We start from the raw sequence: 25,114 nt of genomic DNA, 5'->3' as shown, positions 1-25,114 counted from the left end.
AGTATGTATTGTATTGTAAGTATGAGATAATTTTTAATTCTGAAAATTGCCGCTAAAAACCCGGGTGGTCAGTGGGCACCCATCTGGGATCAAGCGGTACCGGAACCTAACCTAACCTAAATAGTAATAGTGTGATAAATGACAATATTGATTAAAAAATTTTAATTTTCCAATACTTCATTTAAAAAGTAATTTAGCTAAAAAAAGCAATAAAATTGGTTAGGTAAAAATGCTAGGAAAACCGGCACCTGCTAGATAAAGAATTTTATAGCTAGACCACTATTAAAAAAAAGCTAGGTCTAGCTACAAAATGGCTAGTTTGGCAACACTGGCGGCAACGCCGTGTGTGTTATGCTTTTTTGTTAACTCTGTTCCGAGTGATGCCGACCAATTACGATTGTTTCCGATGATCTCCTACTTAAGTTTAACGAGTAGGAGGCACGCCTTATACAGCAAATAATACTATATACATTCCAATACGCGACAGTCGATGATAAGAAATTGTAGTGGTTGCCTATATCTACATAATCAGGCGTTTACAATAATATACTTTTTTAGATTCCTGCTAAAATAAACATTTAAAAAAAAAGAATTAATAATATTTAATTATATTTTATAACTTATGCGTCGTGTTATGATGTACAGGCGGTGATCCAACTAACGTAAGACACTCATTATCTCTGTTTTGTCTTAACAATAATGGTTCGTTTTAAAACCATACAAATAAAATCAAACAAATTTCTAACCTAACCTATTCGTTAAACTATTTGTCTAAATTAAGTAAAATGGCCGTTGCTCGTTTCAACCAATAGTCTTGCGGTTTCTGTCCACTCGGCAAGTGTAATGCGATTACAAAAGATGTTTTTTCATTCATTATAGCCCTCAGGGGGCAGTAATACACCGGACATTCATACGTCATGTCTGTAAAACACAACGAATACAATTATTATCGAACAATGTACAGGATAACCGATTAATATATTATATATTTTAAGTAGTTAAGAAATAGGTACCGTTAATTTTTTTCTTATTAACAACTGGCACAAGATGTACACACGGCAATTCGGCTACGAGCTGTAAATAACTTGGTTCGCATAAGCAAATGTTTTCTTCGTCCCAACCAGCACCTTCCAAGTATAATTTGTGCACATATATTCCTTTCTGCAACATCGATTAGGTAATATATTTGTTGGCTTATACCTAAAAAATAATATGCAACATTATTAAAACCAAATTAACTTACAACTGGTTGTGTTTTTAAGTCTTGGTGAGGTAAAGACCATAGTTCCCATTTCAACGAGTTTATTTCCTCTGAAGAATTTCGTGACTCTATCTGAAAATTAAGACAAATTTAGTAAGGAGTTTTACAAGGAGTAAAATTATATGATCCTTTTAACTTATTTTTTTTTTATTGCCATGTTAACAATTACTATATTTACCAGTCCAATTTAAAACGGACTGATGTACGATATAATATCTAAACAATAAACTTCTAAATTAGTTTTATATTTTATTTACTTGCAAAATACTAGTCAGAAAACTAGTTGGGTACATGAATGCTCCCAACCAAGACACTATCGGCAATTGAACGGTATCTACCCATTTTTGAAAATATTTTACTCGTTCTATTAAATTGTTAAGCCAGGCACCTAAATGCATCGTTGAAGGGTATGCTAAGAAATAAGTTTAAATAAATATATAATAATTGATAAAACTAATAATAAATTAGTTAAACAGTTACATGTTTAACAAGTATACAATTTACCTTTAATCCATTGCTCCGGTACATTACCTTCGGCAATACATTTGTACATTTCTTCTTGATCGCTTGTTATAACGGTCAGTCCTTTGATTCCTTTTTCTAAACCGATAAGTTTGGCTTTGATTTCTTGTAACAAAGTATTATAGAGCGACACCTTAAAAGCATTCGGTACATATATTATTACATGACAATTTCTCGCGCACATATCATTAGAGATTGACATAATTACTATACTAACTATTAGGATTTCTAATTACACCAGTCAGTATTTTGGGAAGTAAATACATCAGCGCGAGGGCCGAGGTGCAATGGCAATGGCTGAATGTAAAGGTGGGGTTAGTAGTTAGGGGGACAGGAAATGTGTATTTTTAGTCTGTTATTTGATTTTGTATTCACGAGGACGAAAATAATGAAGTTATTTTTCAAAAATATGCCTTACGGAAAAAAAGTCTCACGTCTCGTAGAGTAGTCCAATTTTGAAACCTAACTTGTTTTGTTTGAAAGATCAGAATTCAGATGATTTAGAGTTGAAAATAAGTCAAGTAAATCATTTAAATTGTTGTTTTTTGATTTACTGCTTTTAAAACAACCCAACCGACTTACCTCCTGCACAAAAACTGCATCCAGTAGATTAATATTTAAACCGTTATTAGTTTTGATTATTTTATCAGTATTAATCGGTTCGGGCAAGTTTTGCAGGAGTCCAATGTAATACGAACATAAATGGTCCTCTTCGAAATTTAGCTTGACCGTCGTACATTGCAGCTTTTGCAAACGTGCGAGGGTCAGACAAATCTCAAGGCTTTCGTGTGTCGAGTATGCTACATCTGCGTTTGTATGTTGCCCAAACGATTGGGCAATGTCTTGGGAAGGCAAAGACGATATCCACTCTCTGTGCGACTGAAAAGATTCGGTTTCTGGATTACGGAGTTCAACAGTAGACGAAAGCCTAATAAAATAATTTGAAAATCATGAAGGTACTTAAAAAAATACAACGATGTCAAGCTAGCTTAAGAAGATACACCAGTACAGAGCCATTACTACTTAGTAAGTAAGTACAGTGTACAAGCTTTGCTAACAAAGCAAGTAAGTAGTACTTACCTAAATATGGTTAATGCGTTTTCGTCGAAATATTGATGTACATATGCGTCCAAGAGTCTTTTGTCCCAGCAATTTGTGACGTTACCTCCGTAAAAAATGTCTCCAATAAAATATCGAATTGCCATCCACGACGGTCGTTCGTGTTCAGCATAATGGTACAACATGGTGTCCGAAAGCTGTTAATGCAAACGGGATACATTAAAGAAACGTTAAACGTCATTTGTATCAGACTAACCGCAAAATCGTCAAAGCTAAATGTGTATTTGTCATTCCATCCGAGATTTCGATATTTTCCTCTTAGTGCTATAATCGAATGAAAAAAGCACAAGTTAAACAGTAACTTTTTGTACATTTTATCAGACGGTGAATTTCGAACGCATTGATCTTCATTGATGTTTTCGTATAAACGACTCAAATTCGATTTTAAGTTCTTAATGGATAACACAAACCGTTCAAAATGAATTAATCGTTGCAGTTCAAATAGAATTTAATTATAAAATTTAAAAAAATACCTTCGTTGTTTCAATAGATATTTTTAAACAACTCTGTACAATTGAAATCGGAATATTCGGATGAGAGGACGAACTCAGCCATAGCTTAAAATCCGAATGAGCTTTGCCATCTTCCATTGATTCGATCAGTTGATATATAAGAGGCGCCCACGACAGCAAGTGATGGCAATTCGCGAGAAATACCCAGTGGCCTTCTCTTTGGCTATTTTTTACCACACTAAATTAAAAAACCTTTTTTTAAATGCCTAGGTCATACGCAATGTTTTATTTTATACACTGGTTAGGTTACTTTTTGACAATCATTTCTTGGCCGCTTCCTAATGACAAACGGTGTAATTTATCTTTCATTTTGTAATTTTTGGCGGTATTTTCTAGAATTCGCATAGGGTCATCGCCAGGCGATAATAAAAACATCACTGGAATGTTGTTTTTCGATTCTTCCATAATACATTTTAAGTCCATAGTGGGTGGCTCAACGAATTGTGGACCAAGATTATCGACGATAAAATGTTTGATGGAAAACGATAATCTATCAGGTCGCAAACATCTTATAAGCAACATTCGTTGTAAGGAATTGCATTTACCATTCCAATCACCTTTTTTTAAAGAAAGAAAAAGTATTTCAATTATGATTAATATTGTCAAACACAAGTTACAACCCGAGAACTATAGGAATAGCATAGTTTTGAGAGAACAAAAGAAGTATTTAACTAAAAATTGACGATCCCAACAAATGTCTGTATTGTTAAATTTTTTTGACATTAATCTTAGAATATAGCTATAATTGACTTTAAATCTTCTCTCAGCTTAACTTAAAAGAATTATTGTTTAATTTCGTAGCCCGTCTGCTATGTCAATACCCCTCATACAACTCAGGATTAGTAAATGTAATATTAAAATAGTGTAACAATAACAATTCTTGATTTATTGTACCTATTAGTTCAAGATTTTCGGGGTTACATGATGTGTACCACTGATTCCATTTGGATGAACATAACTCAAAAGATTTTTCGATTCCTCTAAACGCGGATAAGTGTTTTAACGCTAATACGTCCTTCCAACACTTTAATGGCAACCAATCTTTAAAAAAAAAAAAACAAACATAAAATTAATAAGTGTTTTATTCTTTTGGAAAAATTAAAGCTACTTCAATTTTAATACCTGGTTTTTTATTGGTGTCTAGTTTGTCACTTTTACGATTGGCTTCACAAGTCAGTAAAAACCTTAGTTCGGCCGGGTTCACTTTATTTTCTATCGTCAATATTCTTAAACACATTTGAAACGCAAAAAGCAACTTATGGCTCTCAAACAATACACGACACGTGTTCTTGTACACTGCGTACATGTGATACTCATTTAAGAAATTAATTCTTTCTTCTAGCTGATCTACAGCGTTGCTTTCCTTGATTGAATTTTCGAATAATCTTACATAATGATCTAACGAAAATTGATACATTGGTTCTATTTCGCTGAGGTCGTTGAGAATGAAAAACAATATCGTGGCACGTTTCGCGAAAGCTCTAAAACTCTGCAGGACAAACAGACAGCTGTTAATTAACTTCGGCGGATCACTAAGAAATAATAACGGAAAGAAAATAATAACACATATTATCCTATTGAAATCTCTGTAACCGAGAGTTAACGTGAACTTTTCTGACCTCTTTTTTTGGTTTTTAACTTTAAAAAGACAAAAATATGTTTTTGTTTGATAAAATTGCATAACAATACATTTTTAAAAAAACCATAGCTCTTGTTCAAAATAACTTAGATAGATACAATTTTAAAGATGTTTTCGTCACGATGACTGGTTTGAGGGGAACATCACGAAAAAATGCATTAACATATAGGTGTAAGAGCGTTACTGGCTTCATTAGTTATAGAAAGAATATATTTTTGGTGTGGTAAAATTCGTTCATTTTGGTGAAACCTAATATTAATCCATTAGGCGTACTTTTTGTAATATTATTAATGTATAGTAATAATAAAATATTATTAAGGGTTTCAATTTGTGTTTATTTATAAACATAATGATAATATATTTCCTGCTTGGACCACTACGAAGCTTTGAATAGCAAAATCGTAATTGAAAAATCAGTTAATTTTTCATAGTACATTAAATTTACTTATAACGATGATCTTACTTGAAAAGTTGTATTAATTTCGGTTCGAGTTACGAATAAGTTGGCAAGTTGATCCTTAATTGTTTTTATCGCTATTTTTGAAGATTTGATTGTGTGGAAAAGATTTTCGTTGTCTAACAATGGACACTCGCTTTTGTTTAAAATCTCCAGTAACTCATTTTCCAAATCAGCTAAATTTTTGTTTTCCGTTTCAATTTTAACCTCTGTTTCTAGTTTGCGTTCTTCCAACGCAGGGTTTCCAATTGAAATCAAACGAGTTAGTAAGTGTTGTTCGAGTCCTTCTTCTTGAATTGCAAAATCTACTACCGAAGCCCGAGAAAATATTTCTGGCGTAAAAGACACAGTCTTAATTTTGGCAACTATGTACATTCTAAAACGGTCGTTGTACGGGATACGAGTTTTGCCGATTTGCATAAAGCATTCGTTTCCTAAAGGATGCAAATCAATAGTTATATACTCGTGAATTACCGGTATTCTTTTTAATTCTAGTTAAGTCTACACAAACATTACCTATTTTTAAAATCGACTTAGACAACACCGAGACTATGACAGGATCGATATCTTCAGAAAACACTCTGACTATCGTCGGCGTGCCTTCTATCAACGCGGTTTTCAAAATTGTCATGTGGTTTGGCATTCTGAAATCAACTACTTTCAATCCGTTTTCTTGTTCAGTGTTTTTGATCCAGGTCCACGCTTTATATTGTGGGTCCACTATCAACGGATACCGACGGCTTTGGTTTATGACGATGGCGTTATTTACGCTAAGATCGTCGTCAAACAAACCACGTTCGTTCCACGACTTGATAGTGATGGGTTTGGATAAAAATTCCACAACCGAATAATCAGGATTACAATTAATTCCCATAGTTTTGGTACACTCAGACCAATGGGACATCAAAGGATTCCTGTACTTGGCCATAAACGGCCCCATGTATGATAGATAAGCAGAACTTAGAATGCAATCTCCCGTCAAATCATTTAGCCTGACATTCAGTAGTTTTACAGTCTGGTTCCATTTCATCCGTTCACTAGACAAACCGTCGATCAACTGTACGGCTCTTTCCATGTTCTCTTTTAAATCGTCCACCTATATTTTATATTATTTGTGAATTATTGTTATTTTTGATACTAGTGACGTTGCGCCGAATAGTTTTTAAAATATGAATGGTTATATACTTTTTTTAGAAGAAGTTCTTTTCTTGCAACCTTTTCGCTGTATTCGCGTTTCAAATGTTCCAGTGAACTAATTTTTTCCAAAAGCCGTTCCTCGGTATCGTCAAGAGCTATTCGTTTTTCTTTAATAAACGTCATTGCCGCATCCGCTATTGCTAATTTTGGTGTAACGGCACTGTACCCAAAATAATATAAAGCCGACGAATTAAGTTCATTGTGTTGCAATAACGTTACATTACACAAACCTGTGTATTTTAGCATATTTTTCAACAGCTATGACCCACAGGGCTAATGATTTAGCGACCGCAGATTGTGCGCCAACTTTTTCCGGTTTAAATTCAACGCTTGTCGTGTAGCTGTTGATTTGTTCGAGGACGTTATCTGGCACACGATCTTTGTCGAAATCACCTAACTAAATAAACCATGTCGTAAAGATGCATTTTGTTGAAACTATTTTCAAGAGTGACTTTAGAACAAAACTCTAATAATTATAAATTAAATGTAAAAAAAAATACTACCAGACCTGTCTCAAAAAATTTGGGTCGTCCAGTTGTCGTTTAACTTCGGCCCAACTGGAATCGGATTGCTTTAGTGCCATTACAGCTTCTAATACCAACTTCACTCCTTCCGGTGGCTCGGTGAAGCTTTTAATTTCGGAGATATCCTTTTTGCTGAGTGAACGCACAGTCTAAATTTTATTAGAAATGCATAATAATACGCTTAACACAGAAACGGATGTTCTTAAAAGCCAAACAAATGAGTACATTATACATACGTTAGTGGCATCTTCTAATTCGGGCATAGCTGATTTCAAGTCAGCTGTTGCCACGTCGTAAATCTCTTGGCATTTCAACTCTTCTTCTATAAGTTTCGTTTTACTATTGTCTACTGCCTTCTTCTTTGCGTCCATCTCCACAGTCTGACTGGACATTTTAGAGGATAACGCTTCGCATTCTTTCGTATAGTTCACAGCTAGTTCATTCACTCTCTTTAACTCCATTGTCATTTCAACCACTATTTGACTAGTGTCGTCAATTTTTTGCAAACTGTTTCTCAATTTATTGGTCAAGTTGTAATTTTCCAAACGCTTTTCATGAAAAAGTCTACATAAATCAGACAAAACGAAGACTTGAGTAAGGCACACGCGATTATTTAGAATTATTGCAAACATGTATAATATATTTTTTCAAGAACCAATAGGCTTTTTAAAAACAATTTTCATTGAAAAATTTGAATTCTCCAGTCTATTGTATGGACTGTTTACATTTTCACGACTTTTATTGAAATCGGAAATTGTTCATTGATTTAATAATAAAATTATATATTTACACTTAATTAACCCGCCAGAATAATTACTATGTTTAAAAATATATGCATTTACTCGTTATACCGCGATACCATCTCTAAATAATGTATCGCTGCAATATAGTTGTGCCGGTGCGTTTCTGTTTTCATGAGATTGGAAAATCGAATTGCAGATTGATGAACGTTTACGAAAACCTTTGCAATATTTTCCCTCAAGTCATCCTGTTCAAATTAAAAACGTCACTAATTATAGGATCTTGTATTTGTTTTTTAATGATACTTACTTGTGGCATAATATCAAGACTGGCATCGAAACTCTGAAAATGTTACAGTGACGTAGGCTTAAATTATTATCATTCAAACATAGATCAATTAATGAGTATTAAATTAAAAATTAAGATTCAAACAGTAACGTTTAAAACAAGTTATTTTTTTTATATTAACGCCCGAGAGGCTCGAGTAAATAGTTCAATCATTTTCAACAAATTCTAAATATCTTTTAAAATATTGTAAGAATTTTATTTGTGTTCGCACAAGTAATTGAGTTTAAAATTAATTCCGTTTAAAATGTGCATAAATGTAGAATTGGAATACATACATATTTTAACCATCGAGCATTTTTTTACAAAACAAGAAAGAAGTTATAAAAATAAAAAATATTTCTATATAATTTACTTCTGATGAACCATAGATTTTGGTTGACAGGTCTATGTTATCAAGTGATTTCGATGCAACTTCGTGTAGTGCTTCGTCAGGCCAATCCCAAAGCCAGTCAATCGAAGTACAGTTTATCAATCCTGGGAATAGTCGTAGTCGGTTCCTAAACTCATGTCAAAAAATTCCGCATTAGTTATACCATTTCTGGTATAAATTTAGGTTTCATAGATTTAAGAACAGAATGCAATTCAGATTTAAAACGTTTTTGGTAACACACGCTTGTTTGGATGTCAGCTAAATCCTCTTCCTATACATATAAGTTGGACACTACCTACTTACGCATGTTTTTTGGTTTGTCTCTACTTTTAATACTCTTATATAACCACATGCTTTATTCTACTCGTCATACGATGTCTTCAATTCTCATAGTCTCTTGCACAATTCATAAAAAATAATTATATTTTTCTACTCAAGCATAACAGGTATTTTTTCTCCTCGTCATTAAGCTTAAACTCTAAATATACTGTTTTGATTTTGATACAAATCAATAAATGAAAACAATAATTAAATGACCATTTTATAACAAACCTGAATAATTTTCCAACTGGACTGAGAGATATAATCATGTGCAGATTATTGTTGATTCGATTTGTTAAATATGAACAAATTTCTTCGTTTGTACAAAACGAATCAGATTGTTTGTCGTCTACTGTAACCGTACTTATGATCTAAATTATTTGTTTAACCACACATTATATTTATTGCAACACAAATAGATTCTATGCTCGCTTGATAAATTATACCTCTTCGAAATCGTCTTTTTTGAATAGTTTAGAGAATGCGCCTGTACACAAAATATTGTTTATGACCTTTAAAAACGACTCGTCGATTATTTGATTGTCATTGATTATAAACGATGTAGCCTTATTGTTAACGGCCACCTCAGTGTAAAGTAGTTTTAAGTCTTCATTAAATTCGGAAAGGCCGTACGATTTTGATATCTCAATTGTGAAGATACCATACTTACAAAGCCAAGTGCTTAGTTTGGCAATAGAAGATCTGCCTGATCCTCCTAAATATATTCAGTAAACGATTACTAATAATGTTAGTTGTTATTGTTTCACGAAAACATTGTTTAGCGTTCTCATTTCAGTTATACCTATACCCACGAGGAGCTTATGACCTCTCGGTTGGGATATCACTCTGGCAACACGGCAAATGTGCTCAATGAAATAACCAAAGAGCTGAATTTTTATCGGTACAATGTCAGTATTCGAGTTATACTCTGCAGCACTGTTTTCGATAAATTCCATCAAACAGTTTTCGTCGACTATTTCTTTGTACAGACCATTTCCGGTCAAAAAGTGACAAAATATAATATTTGTTTTGGACGCCCACAGACTGCTGTAAGTCAGTTCATAGTTGTTTTTAAGTTGTTCGTTTATCAGATCCATGAACCACTTTCGGTCGCTAATTGGGAAAAATAAATAAACACGTTATTTGACCAGTTCAATGTATTGGCCCCATTCACTGTTTACTTGTCATCGGTCAGTCTATCCGAGAACACTCGAATTACTTCATGGCACCAAAGTCGTAACATGGATACCTTGACGTTTTGGTAAAGTGTATTGCTACGCAACAAACCTTGGAGTACCTTGAGGAAAATATACAAAATATTTGGTATATTATATTGTTTAAAAACATAAGTTTTTGACATGTTTTTTTTTTTTACTTTGGAAACATCCCTTAAATTGAATATATAATGCGTTTTAGTCGGTGTCGGAAGCATATTGTTTACAACTCTATGGTAAATATCCAATGTCATTGAAGTCAATCTCGTTTCTGTAAGAATATAATAATATATTGTATTCGTGTGACGTAAAGGGCGAGGAAGTCCTTGAATACATTGTCAAACGTGTACCTAAAGCTACGACGGATTCATCAAAATCAAGTAAATGCTGTCGCAATATCGTTCCAAATATTACGGAAAGTTGTGCTTCATCTGGACTTGTCACGTTAACCACACTGAATCCACTTATAAATCTATTGCTAATTTTATTGCCAGAGGGACACATCGCGCATACCAATAACATATTTCTAATGTTCTTGACGCGCTGGTTTTTCGAATCGTACCAAAACTCATAGTCAATCCATTGTCTAATCAACTCCAACGGAGGCTTTGCCCCGCATTGTTCAACAGCAGGCATGTGTATATCGTCCAAAAAGGATACCAGCGTTTTTCCTAAAGCACAGATAAAATGAATCAGACGTTTAAAATGACGTTTAAAACAAAACCTATCAGAAGTTAATTAATCATATACCAGCTTGTGGAAGATAAAGTTCTTTTGTGCGTTTTTCTAACTTATCTTCTATCGCCACTTGCACGTCACGGGCTAGAGTTAATGAGCACATGTTTATTGTTAAAAAAGAGTAATTATTTTTACTCAAACAATTCATTTTATATTGAACTGTCGACGTTTTGCCAGTTCCAGTGTTGCCGACTAACAAAATGGGCCGTTTCACACTCAAATACATTTCCATTAAATGATTGTAACGAACTGTATCGATAGTAGGAACAATTATTTTATAAAATGGAATTCTAAAAAAAAAAATAAGAATAATGAAAAATTATGTAGTAAGAAATCATGAATATAAGGCTTTGAAAATACTCAGAATTGTATTTTGACGTTTTGTCGGCAATTTTATCTTCCCAATGTTTAAATTTACAGCTAACCGAGTCTACATAATAGTGGTAAACGGTATCTTTCATAGGGAAAACTCCTTCTATCTCTCTGAAGTAAGTATCTACTTTTTTACGGCTATCGTCATCTACAGCGCCACAGATAGACCACAGCAGGCTTTAAAGACACGAATTAGTTAAAAAAAACACGAATAATATTCTAAATGAGCAGAGTCTAATAACAACCTGAAAATAAACCATTTTTTAACGAGGAGTTCATATTGAGTGTCATTGATGCCATCCGGAATTCGCAAGGCCAAATCGTTAAAAGTACAACATTCAAGTAGTTTACAGAGAGAAACAATACAGCTTAGCTCTGGTAGTGGTAAAGCTTCGATGCAATTTGTTTTTTTGAATTTAATCAAGTTTTCAACGTAATGGTCGAAATTGTTCTTTATCTAATATAGAATATAATTTTAATTTAATCGACACTAATGTATGTATGTGTACCTGTAATTTGTAAAAAGTGACATACCAGATTTTTATAGAAATTGTACTTGCATGTACCCAACCACGAATCGACATACAGGCGCCAACCATAGTCTTTATAATTATTATATACTACGCCACACCTGGAAATCATGGTCGGAGAAGCCGCTTCTAGGTCTTCGACTTCAAAGAGAAATGACACCTGTGTATATAATTTGACTTTTAAGTTTACAGACGTTTGACAAGTTAATTGATTGAATATGTAAAAAAGTTTGCACTTGTTTTGGAATTGTCATTCTTTCGCCATTACTTAATATCAATTGTTTATTATTATCCATAACAGAATTCAAATGTTCGGTCCATATTGCATCTATTGGGCCATCAAATACTATCCATTTTTGTTCTGGTGGTCCATCTTCTGATAACCAGACAAAAGTTACCATACATCTTAGTGTTCATCCACACAAATCACATTCAAATGTTACAATTACTATCCTTCTATTATAAGTGCTTAAAATAAGATTATACAGTTCGCAGTTGTATCTGCAAAGCTTCTAAGAAAAGAATGCAATAAATATGGTTGATCTATTTAATGTATCAATTATACATGTCCCATGGGGCATGGGCATTACCTTATATTTTTTACTTTAAAGTTAAATCATTACAGTATGTATTAGTAGTCTTTTAACTTTTGAATGTGCGTTTAGTTGAACTGTCTCAACGTTAAAATGTAACTGTTTAGTAAATTAAGTTTAAAAAATTACCCAAACAAGTTTTGCGCAATACAGACGACACAACACCATCTTTCCATACACGAGCACTTGTACAATACTTACCATACAACTCTTCTAAAGTAAGCGCTTTCGGGTTTATCGTGTAATCCTAAACGAATTATAAAACTAAAAAATAAATTGACATTGTACCAAATCCCTTTAGCTTCGGTGCGATGCTAAAGAAGATATTTTCCAACGATGTGTTTTTTTTTTTTATGTGTACCTTGGCAAATTTTTTTTTTTGCCTAATTTTGTATGGTTATAAAAATCACTTACAGTAACCCGTTCAAATCCATCGACCTTTTGACTGTTCAATAACGTCAACGCGTTTTGCAACGTCTTCCAGGTGCGACTTTTGGCCGCTCCGGTTTGCCCGACAACTATTACCGACCGTCTGCGTTGCTTGGTCTCGTGTAATTGTACAACTTTGGCGACCGCCGATTTCGACGGTTGCAACTGACCGGCCAACATGCAACGTTTAACGGCGTCAACTAGCTCGTCGCGTTTCAAGTCCGGCAAAGTTGTGTCCGGAAAGAAATCGTTTTTAATGTCCATAAACAACGGCACGTCTCGGTCGGCCAACATCGGTAGGAATCCGTTGCGAACGGCTAACTCGACAATCTTGCAAACGACAAAAGCGGTGCTTTTTTTAAGTGGTTCCCAGCAAAAACTGTACAAAGCCTTACTTCGTCGTCGGCCACGTCGGCGTGTTGTCGCCGGAGTCGACCGGCGTACTCGAGCAGTTCCACCGTTGCCCGAAGTCCGAATTCGTAACGGGTCTGTTTGCTGAGTACTCGTTCGCAGGTTGAATGCAAGGCGACGATTTTATTGGCCAGATTCCTCGCGTCCCTAAAACCTTCGGCGAACAACGTTGCTTCGACGATGACCCTGCTGTCGGGCACGACCACGGAGACGGGGCGGAAAACGGATTTCAAGCTGGCGGCCACGACGTCCGGCCTCTTTTGACTGCCCAAACTGGCGGTGCCGAATACCGCACAAGTCTTCGCTAGTTTAACGTGGGTTTTTCCGAAAACCATAGAGCTCGAGCCGGCCGCGAGGTTCGAAAGTACAGACGAAACGTGTTGCGCGACCACCGACAACACTTCCGCGTCTACGCGATAAAAGCCTTCGAAGCAACCCCAAGCCCCTTGCTGCGCCAGTCCTGCTCGAAACAAACAAACAAACAAACATTTCAAAACCGACTCTGACGGTGATATTATACATCATTTTTCCCACCGCAAAGCACGCGACTGGCGGTTTTATAGTCCAGCCCGCCGGAACAGTCGACCATGATAACACAGCGCGCCAAGTTCTTCCCGAGATCCTTCACGGTCTCGGTTTTCCCGGTGTTCGTCGGGCCGCTGATTATGGCACCTCGACACGACCGCATGGCAGCGGTCAACGCGACAAAACATCTGTCGGTCAACGGGGTGATGAATAGCCTTTTTGAGTTTCCCAAGTACTCGTAACCGTACGCGTGCTTGGTGTGCGTTTGCTTAACCGTGATGTCGTTGGTTTTTCTGTCCCAGTAAAACCTCAGCTGGGATGTCCACTCGAACGCAGATACTTCGGTGCAATCTGGAAAAACATAACAACTTATTTGTTCAGGTAGAGTTGTAGATAGCCAAGTTTTCTAACTTAAACCACTGTTAGTGACGGACAATCTTGTATTGTGTCTTCGCACGTTTCTGTGCACTGAAGAAGCGCTCAGCTAAAGCATTATAATAGCACGCCTATAATTACTATGTTAATGTACGGATAATCACCTGATCTATCTTATGCTCTTTTATAAAAAGTTACAGTTCGTTTGTTGATTTATGTCGTCGATAGTTTTTTAAGTAACTAAAGAGGTGTATATACTGATGTACAAGATAAATCCAAGTCTTCGGGGTATTTTTTTTTGTAATTGTAACGGCTATTTGCAATGATAATTTTAAATCCCCCTTCTTACTCACCTAGTTACACTCGAGGCTTAACGATTGGGGTTTTCTAGATAGAAATTATTTACAAATTTACAATTACTAATAGTCGTTAATTGTGAGTGAAAAACGAAGAGTAGAGAGAGATCAGCAAATAAAAGACAGTTAATGAGTTCCACTTTTCAGTTTTGACTAGAACAACAAAAAACATACTACTGGCTGTGGTAGTAATATGGCTATACAAAATAGTGTAGGTATCGTATCGATCCACTCACTTGACTTGTATAACTGTTCAATAACATCCTTGGCGTGTATTTCGACAGCGACCAACGAGACTAATTTTAATCTCGTCGTTCTTGTCAAGTCACGACGAATGGATTGTGAGAGTTTGGTCAACGCATGTTTGTGTTTGCTGTAGATTTTCTTTAGAGGGTGTTTGTGTCCCAGAAGTTTCGATTTTAACAGGGCCCTTGTGCAATCGTTCGTCCATTGAATCTGAACAGAGTAATTTGAACAAATATAACGACATCGAAATGGTCACAGCATTTGATTAAACAAATTCGTGTGTGGTATACTTGGCACGCTGCAATGCAAAGTTGTCCCGGCCAGTTCGATACCCATTTTTCGTAACTCTTAAAATTTTTTTTCAACGAAGTTTTTGTGTACTTGGCAGCGTGTCTCAGAGAATCCCGCATTGCAATCTCTATATAGTGTCACGGATTTTCAGAATACAGTCATTTTTATATACAAGTTAATATAAATTACTTGATTTAGCCAAATAAGTTCAAAAACATGTTTAACTTTATTTTAATCTCAAATTTTATGTTAAAGCGTGCAAAAACATTATAATTTTGCAGTAAAAATTTACTAGAGCTTAATGAATTAATTTAAACAATTTTCAATTTTTGTAATTTGTGTGTGAACACTGTGTGTACAAAATGTTAATAATATGTAATTGGACGTATGTTTTAAATAAAATAATAACATTAACACACACACACACACGCGCATTAATGTTGCTTTGCAAATGTTGTTAAACGATTTTAACAAGACACGCATATATTATTTTTCTTAACTGTGCTTTTTGCTACTTCTGTCAAGTTTACTTTTGTATACACCTACCGATAGAATTTAACCAGAACTCGGCGAGTCCTTCGCATATTACAGGTTTAGTCCATTCTACGTACTCATCGTCGTTCGAAAACATTCCTTGTGCTTCTTTTTTTTGAAAGTCGTTTGTCTGAATCGCGATTAATTAACATATAAAGCTCAAAATTGTCCATATTGACAAATAACTCACCGATATGTTGACTCTGCGAATATTTTGAAAACATTTGTGCAAGTGTGGCTGAACGAGTTCCGGGGTTTTGGAGTTTCCCAATATCTCGATTAACTCGTGATTAGATATGAAATAAAATCTTGGAAATATGCGACGTTTCGTGTCCATGTAGACTTCCAATGAGTTTTGTATTACCTCCAAACGGTAGTTCATTGTGTTTAACTGTTTCAGCAGGGCTGAAAACCAAGTTATCATATATTATATAGTGTTTTTATAAGGACGTTTGTAGTGTTAAATAACAAAAACAATACATCTCGAGTGACAGGCGTTGAACGCATTTTTTACTCTGTACATGTTTGATGTTATTTCTTTCCATTCTTCCGTCAGAATGTCATAATCGATTGATTCGATTGGCATTCTCTGTCGGATATCGTCGCCCACAAATATGTTCTAAACGTTTTTTTATACATTGATACACTGCAAATAAAACAAGTGTCTTGTCTTGTATGGGCACTTACTTCTAAATAAAGATATTGTCGTTGCACAGAAAATGTCAATTCCAACGTTTCCATAACGAGACCTAGTTCTTTTTCCAAACCATCCGCTTCATTATAAGACAGTGGTATAAATCTAAAATTAAGTTATTAATATAATAGTAACATAATCAGTTAAATCCCAGTGAATAAAAATGTTAAAAGCAAATACTTATGGTATTGCAATACATTATTTTCTTTCTATTTATGTTTCCAACCAGATGATGTCTGAATTTTCATTGGTGTTAATTACAAGTTTGTTTGCTTTTAAAAGTTTAAATTTGTATAGGAAAATTCACAAGTAAGACTAATTGTCAACATTTCGAATGTGTTTTAGTAAAACAATCAAGTTAGCAAGCATATTCCTTACTGAACTTTAAGTTAATATTTTTTCAACTTAAGTTAAATATTAGAAGCAGGTTGTTAATTTTATTTTAAGAATCAACATGTTTTAGTTACGGGCATATATGATATCAACTGTATATAGTTTACTTGGATCCTTTGATTTCAGATATTTGCACTAAATGATCTTCTAATATCTGTGATAATTCTTCGTTAATATTTACATAGTATATACCTCTGTCTTTATAAGGCTCGACATTTAAATTTATACTTCCCCATATTTTCTTAATATTATTTAGAACCTTTAATTTTAAAAGTATTTTATTTTAGAATTTTGGTTTTAATTGTATAGGATACTTAAAAAAAAAAAAAAATAATCTATACATTTTCGATGTTCAGTTCTACCGTTGATTTTTTGGATACATCAATAATTTGCTCGTAAAACAAATAAAATCCAAGTTCCATAATTTTTTCAATTGTAAATTTGGTTTGTGTCTCGTCAAAACTCCTAAAAGATTTCATTAAAACTGTAAAAATTGATTTATGTAGGAATATGTTTAAAAAATAATAACTCACTGGCCAATTATTTTCCGTACATCGTTCCAATGTCTATTTTTCATGGGTGAATTTTTTATAGCTTCAATTAGTGGTAAAGTTTGATTCAATTTATTAAGAAAGTTTAGAGTCGTTTCTATAACTTCCCGTTTTTTGTTATTTAACTGTTCGGATAAACCATTAAGTTTTTCAAATAATGGTTCTATGGCATTCTTTACTTCGGAAATTTGTAAATTTGTAATTGTAATATCTTTGTAACTTTTCCATATTGAATCCCATTTGTTTACTATAGTCCAAACCTCATCTAATTGTAATATTTCCTTCAAAAAAGACATTGCAAAGTAAAACATAGGATACAAAATAATTATATTTCATTAATATAATACTTTTATAATATATTACTTTTTCAAGCTTTTGCAAAGATTTCGAATGCATGTATTTCAGACCAAAAAGTTCGAGATCATTGCTGAGTTGTTTTTCTTCGGTTTTCATGATTTTAACTGTTGTTTTTAATTGATCAATGTATTGTAATGCATCTTTTAAAAAATAATCAACATAGTTAAGTACAAAATTAGATACTAATATTTTAACAGCGAGTTGGCTTAAGTAAAATCTTCTTCTACACTATTACTATTATAGTTATTATTATTATTAAATGTATAAAATATTGTTTGTATGGTTATAGCAATCAAAAGCAGCAAAACATGGATTTGACATTTTTAGATTTAAAAAAACATTTTAATATATAATAAATTTACCATTTGATTTACAGTCTGTAGAAATCGGCGCTGTTTCTAAGAAGTTTTGCAACGTTTCTTTTGCTTTGTTTTTCAAATTCTTTTGCTGGTTTAATAATGCATTTTTGAAGGTACTGTGGGTTCTTTTTAGCATAATTGCAGAATCTTCTAGTGTGTTTTTATATATTTTCCAGGTTTTAAATAACTTTCCGTAATCAGACCTTATAGATTCTGACAACTGACTGTTATAATTATCTAAAAATTTAACAGAGTAAATATCGTTAATTACTTTAAATGCAATATAATTTTATTAAAATGATAAAAACAAGAAGAATTAAGTTTATTGGACATATTATGCGGCCCAATAAATGTATTTAAATATAATGGAGGGGAAAATAAATGATTAAATAGAGAAAGAGGTTGGCAAATCTGGACAAATCTAGACAACATAAAAGAGCGATTATATCTACTAAGTTATGAAACAGTATAAAGATTAGCAGGTAAAACAATATAATGGTTACAGTGACAACAGTTGAAGCCTTTAGGTAAACAATTTTTTTTCAACATTTTTATTTACCCAAAATATTTATGTTATTTGAGATAACCGTGAACTCGTTTCCTTTATCATCATATTCTCGTGCTATCTTCTTCTGGATTTCAATGAAAGAAATCATTTCAGACAAGTTTTCCGGCGACTTCATTACACTAAAATAATAATAAATATAACAGTCGGTATGAATGTTTTTGAGCTAAGATTAGTCAAAAATAATTATTTATTTTTACTGAGCACTGTTAATTTGTATGTATTGATAAAATTGTCCAATAAGATCAGTCGTCATCTCTAGCAGTAACTGCGAAAAAGTAGAACGCCACATATCGCAATGTTCAATAATTGCTTCGATTAACGCATTTGTCCGGATCAAAAAATAGGCAACTTGAGCTACTGGCGCGATATTTTCCACGGATTGCTTATAAATCGCGTACCTTTGTTGATAAGTTAATAATATGTCAAATTTATGTATTACAATTATTTATTACTACATTATAATATTACTGAGTCATGTCTGTATGGAAATGTTCGGCCAAAGGAGTGAGTTTTTTATATTTGTCTATAAACGTATGCTTGTTTATAGTCCAAATGTCTTCGTATTGTCGAAATATGCTCATATGGCGCATAAACTGTTGTAGAGCTTTAATTGTCGCTAAGGTTAAACACAAAATGATTAGAGATCGTCGATCTAAAGTGAGTTGAACGCGAAAAAAAAAATTGCGTACAATTCGTATTGCAACGATGCGATAGTGATGTCTATATACTTACCCAGAGTAATTTTCTCCTGCAATTGAGTGCATATCTGGTCATGAGATATTATATCGCTGTATGTTTTCAAATCTAATTCAGATACTTTGAAAACATGACAAAGCCTCGGTATTGGCCGTACAGTTAATAGTAAATTTGGCGTGAAGTTCGTAGAAAAAGTCAAGAGTTGTGCTAAGCTCGAAGAGAATTTTACCTGGCAAAGGTGCATCGTTAGTGTATCGCGTATGTTCATCGCAAATTATAGGCGTTTATTACTTGTTTATTTTCCAAGGTAGCGTCAACTAAAATGACTGGCACCGGACCTGAACCGTCACCAACAAGCAACTTTAACATATTTTCCAACGACCGTCTGATGTTGAGAGTTAATGCTTCGCAAATCAAACCGTCAAGTTTTTCTACATAACGAGTTAAATACGGTTGGATCTATAAAGAGTCACGGTTAAACTTGGGAATAAATGTAAGCAGTCAATAAAACCCGGCCTAAAATACTCTACTTACACAATGAATATTATTTCCGAATAACTCATAGACCACCGTGACGAATCTGATGATTTGATTAAACTGTCCCCAAATGGTGGCTATATTGTTGTTCCTTAAAAGAAGAAAAAAACAGTAACAATATGACATTTTAAGCTTATATTAGATCATTACTTAATCGTTTCAGTGTATTTTTTGAAATCTCGAAGCTCCTGTATTCGCATGTCTTTGGTTTTGAACAGATAAGTAAACGATATACACTCACAAATTTCAACTATTCCGGCATTGCAGTGTTTGTAACCGTCAACACAATTTTGCACCTAAAACGGTCGAGTACATGAACGGTATTATTTTAATTGTCGACTTTATAAAAATGTCACTTCACCGATTCAAGTAATTCGTACGATCCGGTCAGGTGATTTTCGATGTTGAGTTGCGTCCATGTGACACTTCGAGCCATCGGCAGTGTTATTTTGTTGCATGTTTCAATAAGTTCGCTGAACAAAAGCATTTCTTGCTCGGATAGACCTTTATTGGAGTGGACGTGAAATTTTAAAGACAATGATTTTTCATTAGAATTACTCTAATAGCACAAAGACTCCAAGAGAACATTATCAGGAGTCTAAATTTGGGAATATAGTCTCCCGTGGATCCTATTTTATGACGGATTGAGAAAATATGGGATCCAAATCTACTGCAGGTGGTGTCCCAGGCCACTTCACACACTAAAAAACTGATACTTTATTGAAGTCAAAAAGGAAAATAAAATAAACCTTGCTTGGATCCTATCGAGTATGTCAGTGCAATCCCACTGGAATCTCAACGCTATAGTGTTGTAGAAAATTACCAGATATGAGATAGTTATAATCGTCGACGACCTTCGAAACGTTTCTGTGCAATAGTTTTATGTTCGGCGCATTCGCTATTATACTCTTTGGATAAAGCGGAATATCGAATCCAAGTAATGTCCAATGTTCGATTTCGTTCACCGAGTCGAGTACAAAACTGAAAAATTGTAACAAAACGAATGGGAATCATCGAGTTTTACACGAATCGCCGTGTTTTTGGACAAACCAATGAACCGACCTGTCAAGATTAGTCGTTAAATTCCAGTAGTGTTCGTTTTGATTTCCGACTATCAGATTCCTTTCCGAGTGTTTATCGTAGTCCATTGGAATTTGTTCGATCCACATTCTCAACACGTGTGTTATCACTCCGCGGTAACTGGTCGCGTACCGTTTATACATTTTATTGAAGTTCTTGTCGTTTGGACAGGCCATCAACCACGGACGATCCGAGACCAGCTAGAAAGTACATAATATTACAATTAATACGGTTTGTCCGTAATAGTAAAACCTTTGGCGTCGTTAGTGTATGCTAGTATGGTAACGCCACAATATTTACGTTCTTCAGCGTCGATATCCTTTTGAATTCGGTCATAGACGATATGCAAACGCCCGAATATCGCGGCATAAGGAGCGAGACCGGATACTCGTGACCGGCGTAGTGTTGCATTGCAGATGAAATGTCGTCGGTTAACATGCTGTACACTTGGTTGGTTTTTTTTTGAAAGTGACCTTTCAGGTTGGGCCATGCAGCAAAGTAATGCAAACTCTGTAGAACGTTCAGAGCATCTTCGGCGTTACACGTGACACTTATCGCGTCGTTCAATAAATGCTCGACGATTTCGCACAGCTCGTTTACTTCGTTTTTGAATCTAAACAACACCGCAGCAACAGCTCATAAAAGTACCTTGTATATAAATTTGGAAAATGCCTACTTCAAATCGTGTTCAAACCAATCCGCCGAGTTCACGTTGAATATTACATTTTGCACGCTTTCCAGATTGTTGATCATTTTATCGAAACGCGTTTCTATCGATTCTATCACCAATTCGAATTCTGATCCTCTTGTAAACGAAAACTCTGGTTTCGGTACCGGATCACGTCCGTTTAATCTGAAAATCAAATCGTAGAAACATATTATAATATTATGTTATAGTTACATCGTACGCTGCACTTTACCTCTTGAATAAAATCATAGCTTTGCATATGTATTGAACATCTTTGCACCGTTCCAAAAACAAATGTACATCTTTGGTTTCGACCGACCAATGATTTTCGGACTTTGAATTGTAAATTTTAATCGCCTAATTAACAATTCCGTAATTCATACGTAGATTTTTCCTAAAGAATAACTAATCACAATTCCACATTATAGCATTACCTCTGTATACAATTTTATATAATTTTCACAACATTCCATGGATAGCTGCAATTTATCTAGCACTAATTCTGTATTTCCGACGAACAGTTCAGACAACTTAATTGATTTTCTACAAACGAACACGATTTGGTTTCCCAAGTACTCAAACAAACGATTGATATCAGACCTAGTTTATGGAAAAGACATTTTAAAAAAAATATATTTTTCGCTTATTCTTCGGTCGTTTTATTTACTACCATTTGTTATAATAAGGAGATTCTTCAAGTATAAAGAAAAATTTCATGAAAATATCTGGTAGAACATTTGATATGACGTTGAGTGAACTTGCGTCGTAGATTCCCATGCATGGTTGTCTTAAGATTTCCAAGTATCTCATATTAAATTCGGCTTCTTTTCTTGCATCCTAATAGTAAATTAAACCCCCGTGGCTTTATGTAGTAGTCATTATCATTAAAAAAAAATAGATTGCTATACCTCGATTTTATTAATTATTTTATTGAATGGTTGGATTAGTATAGACTGATGGTGTTTCAATAGATTAAGTAGTTCTTCGACGCTCTTGTAATTTAATAAAGTAGTTATGAATCGTAAGTGAGTTCCTTAACATAAAATTAATTAATAGACTGATTGAAAATAGTAAATGGAGGCTTTGGAATCCTATTTAATTACTCACTTCTATTTTCCCAGAAATTTAATTCATCAATAATATGTTCCAACATATATTCGCATCGAGTTGGCACTCTCCCATAATCCATTAAACACATTTGAATCTCAGTAATGTAAACGTTCATAATGTCTGTAAAGTATTCATGTAATAAGTCGAGAATATTTTTGTTACAAATAATTTCTGTTTCTTAAACGTGTCGTTTCAGTGGTATCTATTTATTAGTTTATTATTACCTACTTAATTTGTCATAACCAAAGTGTTTAGTTGCATAATTTAACGCAACAACACGTTAAAGTAATGCAATTTTAGTAAAGTATTACAGTAAACAATGGACAAAAAAAGTAAAAATTTATAAGTTGAATAATGATATAATTTATTTACCAATGGATACTTACTTTCGAGGACTTTGAGAGTTTCTTCGCTAACACTTTTCGTTATATCTAAGACTGTTGACGGTGGAATGTAAATACTGGGCATGCCTAAAAATTTGTACCTTAACGAGCACAATTCTTGAATGACGATTCTGTATTGTTCAAAAAACCTATCTTTCTCACCTGGAGTAAAAAGAGTCAAGGAACCCGGTGCGTTTAAACATGTACAGTATTCATTTAAGCTTAGTGAATTCATTTTGACTTTGCTCTGGAGCAAAGAGAGTTCCGGGACCATAAGCTTTGTTAAATCAAGGCGTAAGCTATAAACTAAGACTATCGTTGTTTGCCAATTCAAAGGATACTGGATGACCATGAAAATATGAACGGCGAATAAAAAGAGTCCCACAAAAGAAACATTGTTTTCTCCACTTGCGTGTCTAACTTTCCGAAAGATATCAACTTCAAGAAATTCGAATTGTCCAGACGTACGTCAGGCTCATCGGCATTCTTCATGAACCACATTACGCTGTCTGTTTGAGTGTCGGGTATAGAAAAAGTGGCTTTAAGCACGTCGTCTTCGTAGAACAAACAAATCATATTTTCATTAGTGCTGACGAATTTCTCGATGGCCGGTATCACGTCATGACGTGTCCAATCCGAGTCCTTCATAAACGCTAGTTGAGTACAAGCCTTAACCCGGTTCACCTGTGCACAAGTTTCAGAGTTTCTTAAAAATTAGATAACATCTACTGACTGAACTAAACTAATAATCATACTAAAATCAATAGGTTTTTTCATATTACGAAAAAACATTTAAAGCCTTTTGGCTATAATTTAAAAACAACGCTGTCTTACATGTTGGTTATTCAACAGCAGTACCTAACTAGTATAGGTCCTAATAAAATTACTCTCGAAAATAGCTCTTTGATGTGATTCTGTCGACAGTTCACTATTGTCTTGACAAATTTTTGTATTGAAACGTTCTACTGGTTTCAATTACTTTTTAATTAACGACCTCACTATGTTAACTTTTTAGTTTTTACTGTACTAATTATAAGATTACACAGACATACAATACTCTTCTTTTTTTTTTTATTAATATTACTTTTATACCTTCTAATGGAACGGTTATATAGGTTTTCTTATACAATATTAAATTTATATCCATTTCATGTTATTATGTACAACAACCACGTGTAGTTCAACTTATAGATTACCCATTATTTTGTAAATAAATGTTTATAATTATTGCTTAAAAATTTACAGGTATAATAGGTATAACGTTGTTAATTTGATTATTTTTTTCTATTTTTATGTATTATATATTTTTCTACACTATAGTTATTACAGAAATATTTAATAAAGTATATCACCAGTTTCCTAAGACTTGATGGATCCATTTTTTCTTCTTGTTCGGTCATTTTGAAAATATCTATGATTAGGTTTTGTAAATTAACTATTTACAATTCGATTTCGTTATTATGATAATAGAGCTAAATAACATGTGGGGTAGGCTGTACATACTGAACAACTGGATAGGGATGGGATGATGAACATTTCAAACATTTGTTGCTATGGATATAAGTGGCTATCGAACAATCACCCTTTCTATTATAATGAATGAATATTTATGAGTCACATTTTCGTTTATTTTTTTAAGAATTTATTTTTAAATCATAATGTAGATAAATCGCTAAATAATAATTTAATTTTACTGTAAAATTATCAGGTACCTATGGTAAATCTATAATGTATAATCCATAATCTATAATATGAATTAATACATTATATCGTGGTACCAATTAAACAATATCTATTTACTTTTAATCTTATTGAACTGTAAGGTATGTTTACCTCTAGATAATAAACAAAAAAATAAAGTTAGTTTCTACAAAAAAGCAAACTGTTTCAAAAATAATTTCTATATTTTTGACAAAATTCACCTATAAGACTGATGAATATTTAAAATAAATTAATATAACAGAGAAAATTCTAAAATGCTTCCCAGTTCATAAATTTAAATTATTTTTTGGTCGGAAATAAAATGTCTTAAAATATTGTTTAAATATAAATATAATATTTTATAACAGATGT

General features: G+C 33.7%; 1 protein-coding gene across 1 annotated transcript; it reads right to left on the bottom strand.

The window, feature by feature from the left end:
- Nucleotides 1-631: 631 nt before the first annotated feature.
- On the bottom strand, nucleotides 632-24,441 carry LOC126845845 (dynein axonemal heavy chain 2-like). Its single transcript, XM_050584837.1, has 67 exons — nucleotides 24,394-24,441; nucleotides 23,383-23,725; nucleotides 23,045-23,203; nucleotides 22,656-22,778; nucleotides 22,457-22,581; nucleotides 22,219-22,385; nucleotides 21,983-22,148; nucleotides 21,781-21,905; nucleotides 21,537-21,713; nucleotides 21,161-21,473; nucleotides 20,843-21,060; nucleotides 20,604-20,761; nucleotides 20,142-20,284; nucleotides 19,931-20,076; nucleotides 19,778-19,871; nucleotides 19,535-19,702; nucleotides 19,280-19,472; nucleotides 19,016-19,163; nucleotides 18,745-18,945; nucleotides 18,539-18,666; nucleotides 17,983-18,216; nucleotides 17,627-17,760; nucleotides 17,246-17,544; nucleotides 17,054-17,177; nucleotides 16,820-16,971; nucleotides 16,313-16,424; nucleotides 16,106-16,244; nucleotides 15,816-16,030; nucleotides 15,638-15,755; nucleotides 15,091-15,218; nucleotides 14,791-15,010; nucleotides 13,833-14,174; nucleotides 13,283-13,758; nucleotides 12,873-13,217; nucleotides 12,588-12,705; nucleotides 12,102-12,241; nucleotides 11,870-12,025; nucleotides 11,581-11,792; nucleotides 11,324-11,512; nucleotides 10,976-11,253; nucleotides 10,576-10,896; nucleotides 10,387-10,496; nucleotides 10,193-10,308; nucleotides 9,814-10,124; nucleotides 9,458-9,726; nucleotides 9,243-9,382; nucleotides 8,673-8,817; nucleotides 8,282-8,314; nucleotides 8,074-8,219; nucleotides 7,468-7,795; nucleotides 7,216-7,380; nucleotides 6,938-7,104; nucleotides 6,696-6,867; nucleotides 6,027-6,606; nucleotides 5,517-5,944; nucleotides 4,537-4,903; nucleotides 4,309-4,455; nucleotides 3,665-3,971; nucleotides 3,376-3,592; nucleotides 3,099-3,293; nucleotides 2,864-3,039; nucleotides 2,366-2,711; nucleotides 1,766-1,916; nucleotides 1,519-1,673; nucleotides 1,244-1,333; nucleotides 1,014-1,161; nucleotides 632-921 (listed from the first exon to the last, which is right to left on the bottom strand). Exons 1-67 carry the CDS (start codon nucleotides 24,439-24,441, stop codon nucleotides 764-766), a joined length of 13,362 nt encoding a protein of 4,453 aa, XP_050440794.1. The 3' UTR covers nucleotides 632-763.
- Between the last annotated feature and the right edge of the window lie 673 nt (nucleotides 24,442-25,114).

Source organism: Adelges cooleyi, unplaced genomic scaffold, assembly GCF_023614345.1.
Source record: "Adelges cooleyi isolate 19-005CV unplaced genomic scaffold, UGA_ACOO_1.1 ACOO_flye_CR_arks_rails_tigmint_CR_PRNA_108, whole genome shotgun sequence".
NCBI lineage: Eukaryota > Metazoa > Arthropoda > Insecta > Hemiptera > Adelgidae > Adelges > Adelges cooleyi.
Note: the sequence above shows the minus strand (reverse complement) of the source record. Positions and strands in the feature narration are given on the sequence as shown.